Source organism: Stigmatopora nigra, chromosome 2 (genome assembly GCF_051989575.1).
Source record: "Stigmatopora nigra isolate UIUO_SnigA chromosome 2, RoL_Snig_1.1, whole genome shotgun sequence".
NCBI lineage: Eukaryota > Metazoa > Chordata > Actinopteri > Syngnathiformes > Syngnathidae > Stigmatopora > Stigmatopora nigra.
In genome coordinates, this window is record NC_135509.1 from 2,638,170 (window position 1) to 2,661,918 (window position 23,749).

General features: G+C 44.8%; 1 protein-coding gene across 2 annotated transcripts; it reads right to left on the reverse strand.

The window, feature by feature from the left end:
• Positions 1–739: 739 nt before the first annotated feature.
• Positions 740–21,929, reverse strand: akap12b (A kinase (PRKA) anchor protein 12b). 2 transcript variants are annotated; one of them, XM_077736534.1, is made up of 4 exons: positions 21,638–21,929; positions 14,627–14,702; positions 2,287–5,787; positions 740–1,832 (listed from the first exon to the last, which is right to left on the reverse strand). In XM_077736534.1, exons 1-3 carry the CDS (start codon positions 21,716–21,718, stop codon positions 2,291–2,293), a joined length of 3,654 nt encoding a protein of 1,217 aa, XP_077592660.1. In that variant the 5' UTR covers positions 21,719–21,929; the 3' UTR covers positions 740–1,832; positions 2,287–2,290. The 2 variants fall into 2 exon arrangements, with proteins under 2 accessions (XP_077592660.1, XP_077592670.1); XM_077736544.1 differs by lacking the exons at positions 14,627–14,702; positions 21,638–21,929 and adding an exon at positions 8,242–8,480.
• Positions 21,930–23,749: the final 1,820 nt, after the last annotated feature.

Here is a 23,749-nt window from a genome sequence, read left to right on the forward strand (position 1 = left end):
CGTCACATTCTTTGGGTCAAAAGTCACCCGGCTTTTTACATTTTCTTTTCCATAACTTAATTTCAGAATTCAAGTTATTCTTCAATTAACTATTTTTTAAATTATTAAATCATTATATAGTCCCAAATCAAAGACTGAATTTATAGTATCTGTTATTTGGGGGATTACAGGAAATGACGATGGCATTCAACATACAATGAGACGTTTTATTTCCTAATTACCACAGGAGGGCACTAAAGTGCAACTTTAATAGGAAGGGCCTGTACATCGTCATGCCTGTTTGGAAATTAATGACGTTAGAAAAGCTAAATTTGGACGTTATTTTGTTTCATCAATAGGGCCATATAATAAGTGATGTTTCATCCAATTCCATTTTATAATAAGGTTCAAGTATTGATAAATAGCAACGTTAATTTTGGTTCATATCTTTCTTTTTAAATAGTCAGTCAAACTATGTAGTATAGCTGTAGTTTTACTGTAGTACATGGAGTTTTGGCCCTTTTTCTAAGAACGCAGTAATATTAGTCATTCTGTACAAGTAATAAAGAATATCAACTAGTGAGTATTGTGATAATTTTTCTGTACTATACATGTTGAATTATCCTAAAATGTGTGTCTTGTATCTAAAGTCACAACTTGAATAAAGAAAAAAGTATGTGCCCTTATTTAGCATGTATATTTGTGTACAGTAGTATTTGATTATACTATGTTGATGTTGCAGGCAATAAAGTACACAGTCTTTTTTCCCAACCCTCTGAACTTTATTGAGTGAAATATAGACACGTATCCATACTATTAACAGCTTGAAAATACAAAAAGACAGTTAAAACCATGCTTATGTGAATATTACAGAGAGAGAAGCATATTAGTTGTTATAACAAGTGGCTTTGTCAGTACATACAAGCATATAATCTGTACAAATGTTAACAAGCTCACAGTGAACTAAAAGAAAATTCAGGTAAGAATATTTATGTACAAAAAAAGCAAGTATCCAGAAATGGTTGGTCTCATTTGGTCATAAAGCTTGCTGGTGTCAGCCATTCATAACCCAAATTATTAAAGAGGAAATGCACTCCATTAATTGTTGATGTTCAAAAGCGCATTCGTAAGTAAACCAAAGCACGACCTCCAACAAACTTTTTCCCACCGCATAAAAAAAAGGACATTTCAACAGTATTTTGTGTCCCGACAACAAATAATGACGTTTCTTTCACAGTAAATGAGTCACCTTATGTTTTAAAAGTACATATTTATATACATGAAACCAATTTTTCTCTCACAGTTTGTACCACGGCTGCTACGGAATATGTCATTCATGGAAATTTTTGAGGCCACAACTAGCTTTGGTAACCACTTGTCGCATTTTAAGACGTAATATATACGTGTCCGGAGAAAGAAAATAAAAAAAAAACGGAGCCTGACGTGAGAAAAATAGAAGGGCGACTGGAAGAATACACGCAATATAAATACAATTTACAATCTGCTAACCGTCTGATATTCTCTCAGCATTAAACACACGCACTCACGCACACTCACACACACACAGATAAACACTGGTCCACTAGCTTGCGCCATCGTGGAGATTAGAGGTGGGGTGAAGGACACTGCTGGATGCAGGAAGTGGGGATGGTGGCGGTCGGGTGGGCGGGTGGGTGAGGGGGTGAACGGATGGCGGCCGGGCAGGAAACTCAGTGACTGGGTCTCTCTCGGGGCAGGAGGGGGTGACGGAGCCCGGTCCCGACCTATCGAGTGGGGAGGCGTCACCGAGCATCCTCTTCATTCTTGTTGTCGCTCTGGTTTTGGTCGCCGCGGCGACGGGTCAGCAGCTCCATCTGGGGTTACAAAATGTCAAAAATAAATGAGACATTATTTACTATTAGATACTCTAAATTGAAAATTTGTCAGTTTTCCCAGTCTAATTGAAGATTGTCAGAAAATGATGCCCCTGGTCAGTGTTTGCTATATCAAAGCTATAATTCAAGCCAGATGGAACTTAAATGCACTTAAATGGAAGTCCATGAGTCTGCTATACGAGTGGGACAAAATAAAAAGGGGGGAGTTTGGGTCTTAATCAGTCTTTCAGCACAAGTTCATCTCCCCCCCTTGGCACAGCACTTCCCTTTAAGAGCCTGCCAAACACAGCATTCCTATGTTGATATCAAAGGTTCCCTGGTAACTGCCTGAACAAAAAGCTTCATCTGGACACAAGACCCCCCCGACCCCCTCCTACTAGTAGAACCCCCCCAAAAAAGTACAGGAAAAATGTCTGTATGTGGTCACGCTCACCTGCTCACGACGCCGGTGTAATCTCCGTGGACGAGGCGGGCTGGATCTCCTTGACCGCCTCCTCGATCACCTCCATCACCTGCGCCATCACCTCGGCGCACTTGGACGGCGTCCTCTCCTCCTCTTCTGAGCGGTCGCCGTCGGTCAGGCCGTTGGTGGCGATTTCCTCCAGCATTTCCTCTTGGACCGAGTCCCCTTCCATCACCTGCGCCGTCTGGAGGACCACCTGAACTGGAACACGGATCTTTTTGTCTTCTTCCATCTCTTCCTCCACCGCCTCCAGCTTGTTGTTGGTCTGATTGGCGGCGCCCATCTCCAGCGCTTCTTCCACTAGGGGTAACTCTTCACTGGTTTCGACTTCCACCGCTTTCTTGAGGCCGACCTCCGACTTGTCTTCTCCCAGCACGGAGGGCTGGAGGATCTCCGCCACCTCGATGGGGAGCGTCTCGTATTCGGAGGCCGCAAAGTAAGTCTTCTTTTCCGTGGTCATCTCTGCCTGGACGGCTTTAATCGGAGTGGCCGACTCTGGGCTTTTTGCCTCGACGGAAACTTTATCCACCGCGTCCTGGATGACGGATTGGGCGATGACGCTGCCCTGGGCCTCAATTTTCTGGGACTCTTCTCCGTTGGTGGCGGGCTCGGCGGCGTCCTCCGGTTCCGGCGACGGCGGACTTACCAGGACGGCAGATTCTTTGATGACGCAAACCTCCGTGCTGGGTGCTATGGTTTCACAGGCCAGCGCCATTTGCTGGTCCTTTTCGACATCTCCATTGGGAACATTGGCGGTCTGCGACACGGCGTCTTCCACCGTTTGCAAGGTGCTGCCGACCCCCGCGCTGGGAGCCTCGGGTTCGCGGGTGGCCCCGGCGGTCTGAACGTCGGTGACTAACTCCTCGGAGATTTGCACCTGGTCGATCTGGGCGCTTCTCTCTTGTTGCACTTGGGCGTTGACCAGCGCGTCTTGGGTGGCCACGGCCTTCTCCAGTTCACAGGCGTCGTCTTCCACCAAGAGCTCGGTGGTGCTCAGCGCGTGGGTGACCACGGAGAGACACTCTGTGATGGGGCTGGCCGGTTTCTCCAGGGCCACTTTGGCAATTTCTTTGGTTCCCAGGCCGGTGCAGATGGCCACGGCCTCTTCACGGGCGTGCGACTCCAACAGATGGTTGGTCTTGGAAACGGCCTGCTCCAGGGGGGCTTCAAATTCTTCGGCGGCGCTCACCACCGGAGGGTCTTGGCAGATGGGGGTGGTCACGGCCGGAACTTCAGCGATCTGGGCTTCTACGGCTGCCAGGGACTCCCGCGCTTCTTCCGTCTTCAGTCCCTGGGTTTCGTTGGAGGTGGTTTCCGCGGATGGGGCTTTAGCGACTTCGGCGATGGACAATTTGCGTCCTGGAGGTTTTGGGGGGGCCACCTCCTCGCTGTCATCCTCCACGTTGTCTGTGTCCACGGACTTGGGGGTGGCGAGGTTCTCTGCTTCTTCGGTGATGTCGCTCAGCTGATCGTGGTCGTCACCTTGGTCCACCGCGGCGGCGATCCACGAGGGGGTCCTCTCTTCGGAAGGGACTTGAGCCGGCGTGGCGCTTTCCTCCGTCGCCACGGCCTCCTGTTGCGTATCGTATTCTGACAGCGGAACGACGGCGGGCGTGTCGGAGTCCTCCTCGCTCTCGGTGGAGGCTTGTTTCTCCACTTTTTTCTTCCTGAGACCTGGGAACAACTTTCTCAGAGAAAAGGAGGACTCATCTTTTGGAATCTCACTTTCCGCTTGGACCTGATCGGCGGCGCTCTCTTCTGCCTTCTCCTCAGATTTGGCCTTGTTCTTTGGCATGACCATGCGCTTCAGCGTGTCCCAGGCGGACTCCCTCTCGGGGGCGGCGGCCGTTTCCGAGGCGGGAGAGGCTTCTCCGTCGACCTCTGCATTTTCAGTGTTCTCCGGGGCTTCCTCATTCTTCTCCTCCTGCTTTCCGTCTTCGGTGGCTGGCGCGCTCTCTTCCTCGATCTTGGTCTCTTCGTCGTCTGAATCGGAAGTCTTCCTGGTCCTCTTTTTGGGTCCCCCCATACACATAAGAGCTTCCCAGGAGACGGAAGTGTCCATTTTCTTTTTGGGCTCTTCTGTGCTACTGAGCAGTTTCTCTTGGGCGTTTTCTCCCTCGCAGGGTTTCTCTTCTTTGGCTTCTTTTGTTTCTTCCTCTACGCTTCCATCCGCTAACGGGGCGCTCTCGGAAGACGACAAGGTGGCCGACTTTGCCGCTTTGTCGCCGTTGACCTCGTCATCGCTCTCGGAAGGTCTCTTCACCCGCTTCTTGGGGGTGACTAGTTTCTTGAAAGAAGACCAGACCACAACTCCCTCTTTTTTCTTCTCTCCATCGGAGACAACTTCGCCTTCGGCGTCTTCCGCCTGGGCCCCCTCCGCCTCGGCAGGGCGCTCCCCCGGTTTCTCCGGGGACGAGGCCCCGCTCTCGGCCTTGGCCGCTTCTGCGGATTCGGTGGAGGACTGAAGTTCTGCCGATTGCTCCCCAGACTCGGTGAGTTTGGCTTCCGTGTCCTTTTTGGCCTTCTTGCTCTTACTGGAGCGTTTCTTGAGGCCGGTGCCATTGAAGAGCTTCTTCAGGGGGCTCCCTTGGGACTTTGCCTTCTCTTGCGAAGACACCAGTTCAGAATCTGAGGTGACCTCCACTGGGGATTTCTCTTCTTCTTCTGTTTTTGTCTCATCAGTGGTGGCCTCCGAGTCAGAGGTTGGCTCTGGTTTTGGCTCTTCCGCTGATGCTGGGCTCTCCTCCTGGGATTTTTCTTTCTCTTGACTTACTGTCGCGTCCTCCTTACTGTCTGGCTCCGCCTCTGTCTTATCTCCCCCGTCTTCCGTCTTGGCAGCTTGGCCTTGACCTGCCGCCTCCTTCTCTTCCTCCTCTTTTGTCCTCTTGATGCTGGATTTCTTTCTCAGATTCGAGAAGAGGCCCGTGCTGAACAGCTTCCTGAAGGGGGACAAGGCCGCCTCTTGGGGCGGCGGACTGGACTCTGCCTCTTTCTCACTTACTTCATCTTTGACGGCTTCATCGGTACTTTCTGCCACAACGTCGTTTGCGGTCTCACCATTTTGATCGCTATCTTTGGCGGCCTCTTGGGTCTCGGCGGCCTGGGTCTCCACTTTTTCTTCGACGACGCCATTCTCCGACTCGGCGGCGGTCTCCTCCGATCCATCGACCGCCTCCCCGTCCTTATCTTTAACCGTGAGCAACTTGACGGGATCTTTTTCCTCACTCTTGTCCTTCTTCAGGGTGAACTTGAAGCCCCCAAAGCGGAAGATCTTCTTGAAACCGACTTCGCCCGTCTCATCGGGCTTCTCATCCGTGGCCTTCTCCTCGACGGGGGTGACGTCGTTGGCTTCGGGAGACTCTTTCTCCACCTTGTCGCCGTTCACTTGAGCAACCTGCTCGTCCGCGATGGTTTCCATGGTTTCGGAGTTGTCTTCTTTTTGAGCCACAGACACACCATCTGGTTGGCCGACTACAAGGATGAGGAAAGCAAAGAAAGGCACTTTGTTAGAACAATATAACAGCAGTCATTGTGTGATAGCGAATCACTTTTTTAAATTTAGTTTGGCTGATAACATACAACAGGGTAACGCAATCAGTATGCCCAAAAAATGGGATCAATAGAACAATAGTTCCAGAGAAAAAATATTTCTAGTGAAATGTTTGGGTCCACACTCTATTCTTCTTGTTTTCCGACTTTCAGCCGGCTCTCACAACAGTAACTGGATACTAGCCGTCTCAGCAACGTCTAATTTCTAGGTCTCACGTTACCCGATTACACATTGACACCCCCTTTGCAGAAATACTGTGGGAACCACCACATTCTTATTCCCCTTCAGTCTTCAACAACAAGCAAGACATCCATTACTTGTACTGACTGAAATTCCAAACAAACCAAGCAAGGTAATTCCACACTCCTCTTCTGTGGCCTTGTTTAAAACAACAATAACAACAATTACGGTCCTGCCCCACAACAAAAAATGTGGAAACATATCCACAATCCAAATTCTCTGGATATTTTAACACCAGACAAGACATGGCATATTTAAAGATTTCAAGGAAATGATGCAAAAACGGAAAGCCATTGTTCAATGGTTGGATATTTTTAGCCAGGACAAACGCTATGTATGGATTTGCTCCATTGAGGAATGCCTGCAATGTTATTCCAGCTTTCCCAAAATTGCTTCTCACGTCTCCCAGTTCAGCTAAAACGGCATTTTTTGTGTTTGTGAAAGCAAACAATGCAAGGCTTCCACCCTCCCTCTTTGAATCAAGTCCCCTTGACCCACATTCCAACACAGCGGAATAGACGGGGAACCCACAGCCGCCGCCGCCGCCTTGCAGGCACGACACAATAGCCCTTTAACCCTTGCTCTGCTCTGTGGAAAAAAAAGGTTGGGGGTGGGTGGTGGCAATTGTGGTGTTGCTAGCTAACTGTACCCCAAGAAAATCAATTAAGAATCCTCCTATTTGCCAAATAAACGACATGGACGTGTTGAACCGCAATCAGGCAAAGTCAATGGGCGCCTGGCCTCGACGCCAGTTGTAAAAATCCGGGTCAGACTTGGCGGATGAGGCCATGTGTATCTACACGGGTCATAAAAGCAGGAACCATGTGGATTTAACGCACTACTGGCATCTTTTCTGTCTTTTTGATCTGAGGGTTTTATTTTTTTTTTACAGGCACACAACACCCCTGGATTGACTGGATCGGGGGCCGAGGGGGAGGCGGGCGGGCGGGCGTCGCTGTGTACTTTGAATAACGACTGCGCCACAAAGAATGTTTCTGGGGTGAGGCTGCAGGGGGTTGAAGAGGTGGATGGACGGGTTCTTTTTCTTTACCAGGAGGCAGCTGGGGGTTGCCTGGAGGTGAAATACACAATTTAGCATTTATTTAACGGCTCATGGCAAGCCATTAAGTCAATGGGCTGCCTTCAAATGTGCATTCCATCAAAATGCCTTGGATGTCCATTACCGCCAATGGCAGCTATTACATGATATGATACAGATATATCATAATTGTGCGACATCAGCAAGTGTAACCAAACACCAATACTGATGAGCTATCAGTGGGTAGCTGACACTTGTTTACCAACTTGGCTTAAGTGTATGCAAATCCCTATTAGGATGACTTGTCTGGAGAGGCAGCTATGCAAACAAAAGAAGTCAGTTAAGCAGAAAAAAGAGGCCAACTCAGCTCTCACATCCCACCCCCCCCTTAAAACCGACAAAAGCAACCCCCCCTTATCTAAGGTGTGGTCGCCGTGTCTCCGAGGCGCCGCTTGGGGAGGAGGTGAGTGGGGGTGCTTGTCCCGGAAAATTGCATTGGGGAAGATCACTCACTCACTATTATTGAGACCTGAGAAGGAATCGGCAGTGGGATTCATTTCAAGCAAGCTACTCTAATAACTGCGCCCCCCCCTCTTTGCCCACTCCTTGTGGTTTAATCCAAACGACCCCAGTGGGAATCATGATCCCACTATAATCTAATGAAATGCTTCACATGAGGAGAAGCTGGGACTTGGCTCAGCTTGTGAGGCTAATCCAAAAAAAAGTTTGGGTTTGGGATAGAAGACTTCTCTACACAAGCAAATGATATTTGATATTATAAAGACAGATGTTGCTATCCGGAATGACTTCTTCTAGCAAAAAAAAACAACAACTTGGGAGCGCAGCCCACTGGGTCAACACTGGGATGGATGCTGAACTGGGAGATGAAAATGAGTAAAGGAATTCAAGAGTTTAAAATGCCTGGTCTAGAGTAAGAATAAGCAAATAAAAGCATCCACCACTACCCAACCACGCCCTCAGCGCTACTCATTCATAAAAAAAAAATAAACCAAGAAATCTTACCAGAAATATAACATGGACCTAACAAAGACAATTATAAAACACAATACTGTATTCTAGCATCAATTCATCTTACCTGTTAGGGTAATTGTTCCAAGCATTTGTGAGAGTCCCCCAAAATCCAGGTTTGTTTTCAAAAATGACAAAAATTGCCCCACAATAAAAATGTCAAAAATGTAAATATTTTTGTCTTGTTTAAAAGAACAATAGTTAAGAATGTCTTAACGTGGTTCTTCTCCACTCTTGTCTGAGTTGCTGTTCCGCTCCTCTGTAACTGGTGTGTGCCGATGGGGCCGCCTCGCTCGCACACATTTCAACAGACTGACACACATGTCACGTTGGGACCACCCCTGCCTCCCCCTTTGCGCCCCCCTCCTTTCTTCAGCTGTTCTGAATGAGGCCCCCCCAACTGCCCCACCTTCCTTCCACCTTTACACACACACACACATACACAAACACACTCACCCTCTATTGCGCTTCCTGACTGCAGCTCATCATCATGCGCTCTTTTCAAGGAAGTGACCCCTTTTTTAAGTAAGAATAAAACTATTGTACGCGATCAAACTGCATGGAAAACAGCCCCCTGCTCCGCCAGCCAAATCCCCCTGACACGCAACGTCTCCCTTTCTGACCTTAATACCCGTGCCGTCTCCCCAAAAGGCGCATTGGCTGAAAAATTGGTGGAGCGTGACAATAACCTTCCTGCATGACTTAAGCCACTCACTGAATACTGAACTTTTCAAGGGTTTTATTCAATACGCCCCAAAAACTTTAAGCACATTACCATTATGATCACATTACTGATTTTTTTTCATCCAAAGTGCTAATAATGCAATAGTTTTCGGTTTTAATCTTCAAAAACCATAAAGTAGGCGACTTGACTTTAGGTCGGTTCCTAGAAAGGAAACGGTTTCCTCCAGGTGGCAAGAAATGCAATGATGGGGGTTACGAAGACGGTAAGCGTGTAAATGCTAACGACCCCCCCCCCCCTGAATGATGCGAATACAGACACATTTTAATAGAGTCTCTGTGTGGGGTGGTGGCAGACGAGAAGGAATGCAGATAAAACCTCAGGTAAACAGGGTCGTGGTCGTGATCTGTAATCTTCCGCATTGTCCTCAAAGGAATGTGTGAATTCAAACTAGCCAAACGGGGCGGTAGCCCTAATTGGAATCAAGTGGCGTCTGCCACTCCGACCACATTCGCCTCTAACTCAACTCATATTCTTCAACACCTGCTATCTAATATCGACTTTCTGCTTAACGGATGCAATTTCCTTCCTGCACGCAAGGCCAAATGCTGTAAATGAAGGTCGTCAATAAAAAAATGTTGTCATCCTTGTTATGGTTTCAGTCAGAGGACCAAGACCAAGATGAACTGCTTTTCAAGAAGATATTACTGGAAATTGTCAGGATTTTTCTACACCAGCTCAAAATGGACATGACACATCGTTGAGTGGCTCTGTCCATTTGGTGACACATGAAGTAAATATGTCTGTCGCTTTCTACTAATGTGTCACACAGTAGAGGAATGTATCAATTGTTGGATGGTGGGAGTAAATTCCTTGAAAATCCTCCTTTCACGCCCCAGCCCCAACTTCCTCTATATGACTCATGAGTATGTCCACTTCTATGCTTTGAATTCCCCTGCACACAAACTAGACATCTTCAGGCTACATTTTTGCGTCAGTGCTTCAGTTGTAGAGCTATCAAGTATTTGTGGAATGCCAAATCATTGGGTTTTTAACAAATAATTAAGGGTTTGGAAGCCGTTCCATGTCACAATTTAGCATGTTACTATTAGTACACTTTAAAAAGAACGGATTGAAGTGGAGTGAAGTTGAATGGGTAGGACAAGTGGATGTGGAGATTTGGGCCAATTCATTGTAAAGTGTGGAGAAGGCCTAAAATCTAAACTGGGGTCGTGTGCAGGAATGTTTGAGGAGGGGTCTTGAATGGTTGCGTGGGTGGGGGTGCGAGGAGGAATTGGGAGGAATGGGGAGGAATTGGGAGGATGGGGGAGTTTGGGTGGAGGCGCTTTTTGTTGCCTGCAAAGACAGGCCATGACATCATCTCAGTGGACAGACAAAAAGATGGGCTTTCACTCCCCCTCCTTTTCAACAAGTGTCCCGGCGACATAAATGGCGGAAAAGGGAAATCAAGTCGAGCAGTGTGCGAAAGCGCTCAAGATCACAGACATTTTTTCTTCTCTCTCCTTCAAAATACTACAAAATAATTCAAGTACTTCAAAATACTTCAAGTACTACAAAATACTTCAAGTACTACAAAATACTTCAAGTACTACAAAATACTTCAAGTACTACAAAATACTTCAAGTACTACAAAATACTTCAAGTACTTCAAGTACTACAAAATACTTCAAGTACTTCAAAATACTTCAAGTACTTCAAGTACTTCAAAATACTACAAAATACTTCAAATACTACAAAATACTTCAAGTAATACAAAATACTTCAAGTACTTCAAGTACTTCAAAATACTTCAAGTACTTCAAAATACTTCAAAATACTTCCAGTACTTCAAAATACTTCATAATACTTCAAGTACTTCAAAATACTTCAAGTACTTCAAAATACTTCAAGTACTTCAAGTACTTCGAAATACTTCAAGTACTTCAAGTACTTCGAAATACTTCAAGTACTTCAAGTACTTCGAAATACTTCAAAATACTTCCAGTACTTCAAAATACTTCCAGTACTGAAAGGCACTTGCAGTACTGCGAGGCACACGCTCCTAAAACCACTGTCCATTTTTTTAAATCCCCTGCTACACAGGGCTAGAATTCCTAACTGTACCGATACAAATGTTGGCATTGACTCAATGCAAAATAATACTGTAAGAAAAACTTAAAACCAGTTAAATGTATTGCATGGCAATTTCATAAAGTACAATGACAAATATTAGCAATCTGTCCTTCCCATTTTCCACAGACTTGTATTAACATCACATTCTCTTGAAAATTCCAAATTGGTCAAATTGAAAACAGGCTTTACCCGGTTTTGTACACTCAGAATACCTTTGGGCATAAAACAAGCCATTTAACCCCAAGTATATACATAGGAGTGGGTTAATATGGGTTAATGTGAGCCTTAATCTCATTCAATGACTTTGTTGGGGCCCATTGCAAACTGGCTGGACACTCACACCACATTCAATGTCACCAAAGTGCATGAAATAAGTGTAGAAATGCCAAGAAATTCCCACGATGGAAGGAAGATTCATAGAATGGCCTTCTTCCTAAATGTGATGAAATGATGCATTGTAGGAGTGAGAGAGTGGGGGTCCCACTATATAGAAGGAGAAGGAGGGGTGGGCCGCATTCCTGCCCCATTCTCTCCAGCCTCCTTGCGCCTGGGGGAGGTTAGGGGTTGAGGCGGAGAAGATTAGGTTCCCTGATGCCGGGAAAGATGAGAGACCAGCGCCCGCGGGTACGAGCCGGCCTCGGGGCCTACATTTTGGACTCCCAGTCTTGACGCTTGGTGGAAGTCAAATGAGAAGATTGGTCTCGCTGCTGTGGAAACTGGCAAGAAGACAAAAAGGCCTTTGGTCCAGCCGAGTGGACAGCCCATGATTAATGACGTCTTCCTAATAGTGCTTCACTATCTGGTCTTGCATTTGATGGCCATCTGGGGAGCACCCTCTTCATAACGGGCAACTGAATAAAACATGGGATGAGACGGACCGCCAGGGACTGGATGCTGGGGCTTTCAAGCACTCCATTTGAAAATCAACTCTCCAACACTTTCTCTGTGGTATTACTGAGCTCGGAGAAACGTGAAAGCCATCTTGCTGTCTGATGATTTGGGAGGGATTCAAACGGAGAGATGCAAAGTGAATGTCCAAGCAAAGTGGGCAGAACGACGGCTGGTTTGCATTACGGTGACGTTTCTTGCGTGATGCTGCGTTGCTCAAAAGGGAGAGTTCGCATATTTGAGGATGATGAACACAACACTCTTGGACTCCAGAGCCAAGTCTGAAGAAGTGCAATTTGGAAGTCATGCGTGGCCATACAGTGGATGACGTCTTCGGCCTGCTTTTGCGGGCCGGTTTCATTGGTGATCTGGAAAGAGACCAAGGTTCTAGTTCTGGGACTAGGCAGGTTGGGGTTCAAGGGATTTGATTTCAGATGGTCAAAATAAGAGCACACCAACTTATTGAAAAGCACATCTCAAAATGGATGTCTCGGGGAATGATGTCCAATTGAAAAATTCTGTCAAAACCCTTTGCTGCTTGCTTTTATGTGGAAACATCTATCAAGATTTTTCTACGCCTTGAACTAAGCAGGATATACCCGGCTGCTCCTCTGGTATTGAATCACTTACAGGCCGAGCGTTGTATTGATAAATGATGTCCAGCAGTTCTGCAAATCAACTTAACCATGGGCACATCTTCCCCAAAATCCCAGAGTCAGCACTTGCGAGCCTCCCTCCCCTCTCCAAAATCCACATCTGTCCTCTCCAGGCTGCAAGACATCAGGGAGGGACGCCGGAGACGGCGGCCAAAGATTGAATTCGGCGACGTCATTCTTTGGACTGGCTCTGCGCACATGAACTCATTGGGCCGCGGTCCTAGTCTTCACTGCCAAAAGCATCCCATCGCTCCTCATCAAAAATGTGTCTTGTGTTATTATTCACTCTGCTCCCTCTTGTCGATAAACTTGCAAAACTATAAAACCATCAGCACTGTGTTGCATTCTGGATTGCACATAACTGGATCGCAGTCATTTGTTAACGATCCACTTTTGGTACAAATGGAAACAATGGCTCCCATTTGTTTTGATTGCAGTTGTCGAAATAGCAGTGCAGAGGCATCGCGACCCAGCGAGAGGTCGACTGCACATATTTTGATAACGTTTGAAATAAGCGTTTAATTAAATTCCACCAATAACGGCAGGCTGTGGACTGACAGGCTGCACGATATTGGTTCAAATCTGGTGGTGATCCGTAAAATGCCTGACATTTTTGACCCCTGGGAATATAAAAATGGGAGGACAAAAATTCTATGGGGCAGGTAAAAATCACCTGCTGACGTCTTGTTGTTTTCTTGCGGTTCCTTTTTGATGTGCAGCTTGTCCTTTTGTTGTGTTTGGCTCTTATCGGGCAGATTCGGCTTCCCGTCTCCCACAGTGACAGCTTATCGGCCTCCACGCTGGAGAGGTTCGAGGAGTGCTCGCTCGGATACCTTTCACTCTATCGCTCTTGTCAATAGCAGCTCCCTTTCCTTTCACTCCCTGCGATATTTCAAGCCACAGCCTTGAAGCTTTTTAACAAGCTCACTTGTTTCTCTCCCATTGAAGCACACATGTATAGAAAATGGTCCGTCTCTTGATCCGATAGCCTTGATCCGCTAGGGTCTTCTTCAAAGTAAGTTACACCAATATTTTGCTTTCACTTCACATTGAACTTGGGCCAGTCACTACTGCACTTTAAGAAATTGCCATTATTCATCTATGTGTAATAAACTCCAATGAAACCATCAACATTAGACTATTTTTGAGACATTGATGAAAATGAAAACCAATGCATATGATCAATTGAATCTGACACAGCAAATAGCCAAGAGTAAAAAAAAAATGGATCTTGGCTCCTGGCTTTAAACTTTTCACCCCTGCCTTCATTTCACTCTCAGTTAATATATGAAGTAGTTCATGAACTTTCCTTCACTAAACTACTTTAGGTACAAGACTGCTGCCATAACCGAGTCAATTGTAATGACAGCAAAGGTATCATTCGTGTGTTACAGCTGGCTACGCGTTGCGGTCCTAGCGCATGTGTCACGGTCACGTTATGATTATTAACATGTGTCAGGATATGAGAGGAAGAAACAGAAAGTCGCTGCTAAAATATTGACATTTGACAGTCCTCTTATATTACCCAGCCTGAGCGTCTTGAAATTTAATCTCCAATTAAAAGAGCACTTTTTGACTTATTGAATTAAAAAAGCGCCAATTTAACAAGTCACTAACTCACTTCAATCGAGAACCTGCGTCACCACCTCATCCAATGAGAAGCTAGGCATTAAAAAAAGAGGGTGTAGAGTTACTATATAAATGGACAGCGCTACTTAATGAAATATCTTAATAAAGCGCTTATTTGAAAAAGCGGCATGTTACATATCTCTGCTTTTTAAGTCATATCGGGTTACTGGCCCTTTCCCTTGGGCCACGGCGTATTATGAAGCACGCAGGCTGGATTTTTTGCGCAGGGCCCGGGTCACGGCCTGCTAAATATTTAGGGAGGGTGTATACACGCCCCTGCGGCCCTCCCAGATCGAGCTTGACACAATAGCAATGGCAAAGACAATAAACACGTGCAGCTGCGGGGATAGATGGCCGCAGGTTGAGGACGGAGGAGCCCAATCATAATAAATTGGACACGTTAATCACTAGCCCTATCCAATGTGCGCGTGTCTGTGTCCATTTAGTAGTAGATGCTTACTCACCTCCAGCCAGTGTGTTGTCCTCCGAGCGTCCACTCAAACTGGTCTTGCTGGAGATTTGGCCATTCTTCTGAAGAGACTGAAAGAAGAAGAAGAGAATTTTTCACACTCAAGGATGCATCACTTTTATTTCTAAACTACTGTACAGAAATTGACTGTAATGATGACTTTACAGATAGGCTCAATAATAATCCCACAATAGATTTCCACATTATGGCAGTCAGCAACAGAGCATAAAGTATATTGATTCCAGTGACAAAAAGACAAAAACAAGGCTCAAAGAGGGATCTCAGTGGGATTACGCTGAAAGAGGCAGCAACAGGTTCTTTTCATTATGAGCAAACAAACAAACGCACAAGTGCAGCTTGTTAACAAGTTAGCAAGACACAAACCAAGTTCCAAAAGAGCCAGTCAGAGAGTGGGTTTCCGTCTCGGAGTGACGGTAGCACAATGGCGAGGCCAAAAGGGGCGAGGCAACCAGAGCCTCCCCGTAGGGCCGCTAATTGAGCTAATGGAGAGCTCGGACGAAAACTCTTCCAGGAAAAATATGGAAAATGACACCCTGCCCAAGACCAATGCTAAACAAGGGGACAACAGGGGGAATATTTCATCTTACATTTGGACGATATCGAGGGATAGGAAGCTTCTTCTGTCCAAATGTTTCACAAGATAAATTTATTTTTGCAGATGTCTTCACTGCCCCTGGAGTATTGACTTTACTGGAGAATTTTTGGGGGTTTTGCAAAAAAGCCATCAGTGGCGGAATGTTACCAATTTGGGCGCTTTTCCAGCCATCAGTAGGTTTGATCAGATCTGCTATGCGATCCAACCACTCGACCTTTGGCCTTGCGGCAGCGACCCACCCCGTCCTTCCCTATTCCACCCCATGACTTTCATTCCCAGGATTCTTCAGCCCCCATTTTCCAGCATTCCAAAGATTCCCACTAACACCTGACGCTGCTCGCCTTTGTCAACCCACCTCATGGAAATAGTCCTTCAGCCTCATGGTATATTATTATTATACATTAAAGCACAAATGTATGAGTGGAAGCTGAAAAAAACAGATTTGACGGTTAATAAATCTGGAATCAACCACAACATTTACTAAAATTAAAAGTTGGTTCAAATTGCGCTTACGTAATGCTTTTGACAGACGTTTAAATGAGTGGTCGCTTTCATCTGGAGGACAGTAAAGTTTGCGTTGATCACATTTAGGAACAGAGCCAAAAACTTGACGCTGAATTCTTTTGTCAGGCAGAAAATGTGGAGGTTTGGCGGCTAGGGAAGCATTTTTCTTCTGTCTCCTTGGCCAAAGCAGCCACCACAAAAACCTTGAGACAGACTAACATCTGCTTTGGGAAAAACCCCAATAAGACAAGAAGATGGCTCATTTTCATCTTTTTCAAATAGCATGACATAATAGCTGCAATATTGCAACAACTTTTGATTCTTGCTTTTCTTCGCCCTGGCGTGCGATGTCTGTCTCAGGGTCATCCAAAGGAATTCTCCAAATAATCCTCCTAATACTAACTAAGACTTGGGGAATCCTTCTGGCCTCGAGCATCCAAAGTAGAAGTAGCCCATTTACGACACATTCCCATTGTTTCCACTAGGCTGAGCTGCCACCAGGAGACAATGATCTGCTCTATCAGCGTACTCTTCTCTCACTGCTTCCATTTGTTTGCCTTTGATTGGGCCCGGGCTCATTTACTTGTTGGCCGCAAGAGCAGCGATGACCGTCTGTCTCCGAAATCACTCCACAAAAGCCGACGGGCGAGATTTATATCCCCTAAAGCAAACAAAGAAGTGGGGAATGCTAATGGGAAGGAAGAGGCCGACTGTTAAATGCTGCTGTTTATATATACAAAAAGATTTGGGGTCTACTGCAATTGACTCGTAGGTAGTCCATTGTGAACCATGTCTCTATCTCAAAACCAACAGCTAAAGAACACACTTAAAAATGTACTTTTTTAGGTCAACAAACTACATTTTAAACATGCTGGCCTTTTGCTTGCTTTTCCATAAGCATTATTTTACATGGTCAGCAAAGCCAATGAACTTTGGACACTTACAAGAACATTTCTTGGGCTTACGTTTGCAGGCAGAAAAGTTAAAAGGCAGCATGTTGGGACGACCCACGTGCTTTCCTCCCCCACTTCCACCCTTGTGTCTACTCACCCCGAGCAGCCTCCAATCTATTAACACAATCTATTATCTCAGACCTGCGTACATAGCAAAGATGAAAGTCTGACAAGACCCCTTAAGATCACTCTCACTCTTTCAACAAGCCATTAACTCTCAAATTGAAGATAGCTTGTGGATTTGGACGCTCGGCTTCAGGCAAGTTATGCAAACATTGCTGAAACGTTGAATTATCCGTGGATTCACAAGTTGAGAGAAGGTCAAACTTTTATGAAAGAAGGTGAAGTCAGAGCTGAATCAAGATGGCCGAATTCCAAGTGCTTCAAAGCAAACAGAGCGAACACCTGTCGCGGTGGCGGCCTACTACCTCCATCGGAGCGCCCTCACCCTTTAACCCAAGGGCTCCATACCACCCACCGCTCGTCTGCTTCTCATCACCGGCTTGCCTTTATGTGCGCCGCACTTGAACAGCAAACAACAACAGGCGGGTCGCAGGAAAGACCCCCATCAGGACACCGTGCTAATCGGGACCACTGGCCAGTCTTTGACCCCATGGGGGCGGCCGCTCTAATTGGATTGGAAAAACAAATACGCACCATTGGGTTGACCTCCAAGAATGGGTGAACATTCATGATAGGTCACTGGAAAAAAAAATGGTACGTATTCAAGCAACATGTTGTTTTGTGAGCATCTGGAAATTCAAAATGGATTCCAGAGGGCCATTTCATGCTCTTTCCATCGACAAGTGTGAAGTTATGAGATGGACATATTTGGACTTGATTTGTGAGGTGACATCTGGCAACTGAGAAAGAGCATTTGATTCATCTAGACAATCTCTGCTGGCTTGTATTCAAAATGAGACAACTCCAAGCTTGTATACTTTCCGTTTTCTTTTACCCCCACATGCTGCAAATTGTCAGTGGAATTGGAGCAATTTGAAAGATGGATCAAAGAATAAATTCGCTTCAGTTCTTGCCAAGAAACAATGCATCAAGCAAAGATGAATAGCCTCTAAATAAGTGGCACTTGAAAAAGAAAAGAAGTTGCTTTTAGTGTACACCTCAGACATTTTAAAGCTGAGAAATGAGAGGCCACGCCTACCTCCACAGTGCCGTTCAACCACGAAGCAGCTGCGCCAAAGCAATGACTCACTCTTTGTCCTTGAAATGGCTCAACTCCCATTGGTGCGCACACACTCTCACATACTGAGACACACCCCAGGCATTACCATCCACGGTACTCAGTAAAGCTCTTAAAGGCTGCATCAGGACCATAACTGATAAAATATGGATGCGTATAAAAAGAGAAGCAAGCCGAGCGGGGATGAAGTTCACACTGTACGTTTCTCTAAAGGCGATAACAACAAATCGTTTAGGAAAAAAAATACATGTCTAAATGTCTTCTGTCATCTAATCAGGAGGTTATTTAATAGTTTGGTTTTCAAGAGAATTTACACATGTTGTTCACTAAAATATTGATACTATAATCTAATATATGCAAGAAAAAATCCCTTACAAGACAACATGAAGACACTAACCACATTGGAAAAAAAACAAAATAGTTAGATCATTTCATGGAATCAAAAGGAACATAAATGAGTTGAGTCATTAAAACATTTTCCATGTTAAAGGCAGGCACCAGTTAGGCTATTATCATAAGACAAACACCAAAGTATCACATGAGTTATATCCACTTTACGGCTCCTCGTTATAGTTTGCGTACATGTGATTGTTTGCGACCAGGTGCCGACTTTTCCAATCATAGGAAGGCCAACATGTGGCTTGTCAAATAATTCGATTTAGTCTTTCTGAGAACAAAGTCATGGATAATTGGGGTTGAAAAGTCAACAGCCTACATTTCCAAATCAAATAGCATTATTTGGTTCACAAAATTGTATTAATTCACTGTCATCCAATCCGATTTTAGCTTTCATGTGAAAAGAGGGTAACTACTTTCAAGATCGGTAATATAATGTAATAATATTGAACCCTGACTCACTCCCATCAAACATGTGAAGGGCCTTGCAGCTTTTCTTTGTGAATCTTCCCAGGTTATTTAATTTTGCTAATGGATTCGACAATGATACAGATAGTCAGTTCAGTTTAGCGACTAATGATCTGGGAAACGGGTTTGGGCCGGGAAGCCAAATGGAAGCACATCAGACCGCCTTCTATTTTTGATCGCATTTGGATGCCAGATTGAGGGTGATTAAACGAGTATGCTTGGAAAAAAGATGAACTCTGGATGGTCATTCTCATGGCAAAACTGATTACCATTTTGGTCTGGCCAAATATGTTTCCAACTATGGCTACGATGGTTTCTACAATGGGAACGACCATAAAAGTACGCTTGGATGGATGTGTTCAGCGTGGAAGAATTTGATTGACAGCTCTCGCCCTGGAACACCTAGTGAGCCGGAACCCTTTCCAGATGAGTGAAAGCCACTTCATAATCTCTTCCATGTTACTTCCTGGAGGTGTAAATGACCATATAGTATCCCCAAATCCTTTAGCCCATATGTTTGGAGAGGTTTTACTTCCCACGCATTGCGTGAGGAACGCCATTTGTAATCCATATGAAGCAGTGGTTGTTTCAAGCTATGGTGAGGGACTGATACTAGTAAACCATTGAAAAATCTCCTATGGACTTCAGAGTATGAGACAGCGGTTATACTATTGTGCATTGTACAAGGACCTTCAAATTTCTAGGGAGTTCCATCAAAGTACAGTAAAAAGTTACAGTTCTCTGGAAAAATCCAGGTACGTACATAATGTACAGTTACCTGAATATTGTACAGTACAGCTGGCCTCTGTTGTACTTGTTCGTTGACTACTTTCCCTGACTGTCAACACCACTGCCCCCTCCTCATCTTCAGTGGCCCAGGAGAACAACGGAACGATTCATGTGCTCTCCTACGTGACGTCCTCTCTATTCTATCTGTCCCTTGGCCCACCCAAAACACTCCTCCAATCTCCCCGTCCTCTGCCTGGCGCTGGTTCCTTCCTTTTGTTCTAGGCCGGTGCACACGGGGGGCCCCGGGGTGGGCTCGTCCCCTGTCCCGGCACATCCTCAATGGTTCCTCTGTTTGACCCCCTCCGCGGCCCTCCCCGGGCAAGAGGATAATAAGAGACGCGGTAGCGTCTGATCAGCCGCCGCTTATTACACAGGAACGTAGCGGGCTTTATGGACGTACATTATGTTACCTAACGTCTTGACCCCAGGCTCGTACGGCCGAGCGCGTAGGCAGTCCGTGCCTAACGTGCTTCGGACCAGGTACATTGCCATTTTCAAGTTAAACGGTTGAGATAACAGGCACAGTATTTTATCTTGTCCCGCTACATTTCTGCACGGTCCTGCTGTTATACAAGGCATACTTGCAGTAGGACGCTGGATAAGTGAATCAACCTGGTAAGGTCGTTTAGTGGTGATGAGTTACGAGGAGCGCAAGTGTTACATAAATTCCTTAATTCAAGTGTGAAGGATACTTGTTGACTGGAGGTCAGACACACTAACTTTGGTCAAAAGCCACATCCTTCATTAATCCAATATAAAGCCACTTCCTTCCTCCTTATTCCCTTGATATCTTCATTTGTCCTTTCCTTTTCTTCCTTTTTCCCATCCTTGAGTACCAGTTTCTTCATTACAGCCATTCTTTCTTCTCTCTCCTTGTGTCCTTTGATAGCCCCCAGAATCCACATTTAATTTCCTTCAATCCAGCCTATCCTTTTGTTCTTCCGTTATTTCCATCCCTTCATTTTTCTGTTCCTCCTTTGCTTAATTCAAACAGTGGGTCCTCAGTCTTCGATGTGGCACTTCATTCCCACGGTGACCAATGCCTGCTTTCATTTGTTTTCTACGGTGTGAGTCCAAAAACCAATTCGCAAGCCTTGGCAGTGGTCATGCCCTTTAACCCTTTACATGGAATGGGGACTAATTTTTCTCAATGAAAATAAATAACTAAACAAAACACAACTTGAAAAGCAATATGATACTGTAGGCTGACTACTACTAATTGTTTGTAGGCTCGCAGGGCAAGAACGCATGTGACAACGTCTTCTAATAAGTTAATTAAATGAGTATGAGCAAGGAATTGAGTTTTTCGGAAAGAACAATGACAAACTTGTGACAACCATGATGATCCAATCATTGACTTAAACGTGGATTTTGGGGTACAGAACGCAGAAAAACAACATGGCCGCTCAATTAACACAGCAAACTGTACTACTACTTTTGCCACAAATGTGACATTTTGACCCACCACTCAAAATTGACCATTCAGAAGGAGGGAGGAGAGCAGGTGGCACGAAAACAAGTCAATATGCCAAGTACAATTGAAGAAGAGGTGTGTACAGAGCAGCTGGTATAAACACACTCGGTCATTAGCGGCCACTTTCCAAATATTCCTTCGCACAGGGCTGAGTAATTTACACTAGAGTTCGAGTGCTGAGTCAGACACTAAATCACATGCGCTGGAACACGTTTTACCTTTGAGGGTTAAAGTTCATACGGAGCAGAATGACAATTGCGAGTGCTAAAAACAAATGGTTGCATCGTCTGTTTGAATAAAATAAAAGGATTACTCTTCCATTCTTAAATCAAATCTCTACCAGAACAAATATTATACACAAATCTGTACTGTGTTGCTCAGTTTTATTATTGAGATGAATGCTGCTTTATGGAAATGAGGCCTAAATCTGTTTAATGACTGCGGGACGTCATCAATCTCAAGCGTGACTCAGCAGAAAAATAAACAACTGCGACAAAATTTAATCAAAAGAGGGCGCAAGGTGGATGGACGAGATACCAAAAAGTATTCTAAACGTGCTTTTACATGATTTTATTTTATTTTTTCAAGTGCGAGTTGCTGTGTACCTTGGTGTCGATGTTGGACGTAGCATCCTCCTCCTCCTCGCTCCGGGCAATGTCCTGCTGCGCTGAGCTCTCTGATCCCATGGCCGAGCAAAGGTGCTTGTGTTCCGGCTTTCCTGCGGGGATCCTGTTGGTTCCCCACCCCCGCGTGTCAGAAAAGCTGACTGCAAAAGGGCGAGCTGCGTGCTGAGTAACCGCACCGGAGTGTGACCTGAAAGGATGGAGAGAAAGAGTGGGGAGATGTCTCTTTTACAACAGCCTGCCTGCCTGCCTGCCTTTCTGCCTCCCTCCTCCTCCTTCTGTTCAATCACATGAGGCTCCACGCCTTGCAGCATCACTGAGGTGCTGATGGAGGGCACGCACATGCACTACAATACACTTTGGTTCCGGAAAGAGATTCTTTTTTTCAGTCACACACTTGACTTGTAATAAAAGAACTACTTTTAGACATTTTTCTGTGACATACTCACTTTAAAACAGAATAAGATGCCAGTTAAGGCTTAGGTTAGTACTTGACAAGTGAATGTTGAGAAAGAATTCTCTAAATAAATACTTAGAAGACACCACGTACCTCATTTATTATTGTAGAGAATGCTTCCGCTTCCAGAAATGCAAAAATGTAAACAGATGTCTGGAGAGAGGGAGAAAATGATCAACACAGCAGATTAGTATCAGAAAATAGTGTTACTGTATTCTCAACAAACCTTTATTTTGTTCATATAGTCTTTTATCCCACTTCTTCTTTGATAGTCACAGATCTTTTCTTTCTTGGATCTTTGAAGTTGCAACTTGCATGCGTACCATTCATAGGATCCTGAAAAGAAGTATACGCTGTAAAATTGATCTTAATTCGATAACCGGCGATGAAATTTTATGCTGTGTAAATTTAGCTCTATACTTGCCTTCAAAATAGCAAACGGATACGACTTCAATTCGCTATTGACGGCACTCAATCATGATAATTTTCTTGAAATACATTTTTCATTCATTAGCAGGCAATGCACAAAATAAAAACATCATTTTTAATTCATCTGCCTTTAACTAAAAGTCATGTGAAGTCTGCAATTGAAGTCTAATGTGACAATGCATACGAGGGTAATGCTATGTTGAGGTTCAGGTGTTAATGGAAGGTTAGCACCATTTTGTTTGGAATTTTAAATGACACCTTAGATCATATACAATCGAGTTCACACATGCAAGGCCACAGCATGGAAGAATCTTTGGCATCATCTTAAATGGCATTAAATCTCACTGCTGGGAAAAAGAACAAGACAGGATTTTTATCAAACATGACATATAATAAAACTGGACTGGACTGAAGTCAAGTGTTGAGTAACAAGTTCACCTTAAAGTCGACATTGCAAAGCCATGATGAAGGTTGAACCTCATCAAGATGTCTGTCATCCACTCAAGTGCGGTTAATACACACACAGACACATCCAGATAATATGGCATTGTTGGATTGCTGTTGACACAAGTGCATTCCGTACAGTCACAATTGTAGTTAAAAGTGTCAGTTCCTGCCTGGTGAGCTGGTACACCCAATAACAGAGCCTACAAAATGTGGAATGCGACTCTTGACAGACACGCATGTGCACACACGACTCCAATGTTGAACATCTCATCATGGCTGATGATGCACCCTGCGGTGCTAGGGTCCCCCAGTAGGAGTACTTTATCCTGTAGGAGATAAGAAAACATGTTATTGACAAGTACAAACACAATAGAGTGACTCCATCAAGTAAGAACACAAATACACAGTTTAGATAGTTTAGATTAGTGTATTTCTTAAACCATGATGAACATACACCTGCATTCATTGGGAGTAATATTTTGGAGAAAAAAAACGCCTCATTCACAATTCAGACAGTCTCTGAATGAGAAACAAATGGATAACAAAATGTTTCCTTTAAAGATGAATAGATCACAATGGAATAACATTTAGTTTAAATAAATGACCCAGTGACTGAACTGGGCATGCAATGAGATATAACAGGTTATGACCTTGTTAAATAAAACATAATAATATAAAGATGGCTGTAAGATTAAGAGTCGACCAAGGATATCTAACTCCATACTTGCCTTTGATTGAAGTCAATAACATCGATAGCAACT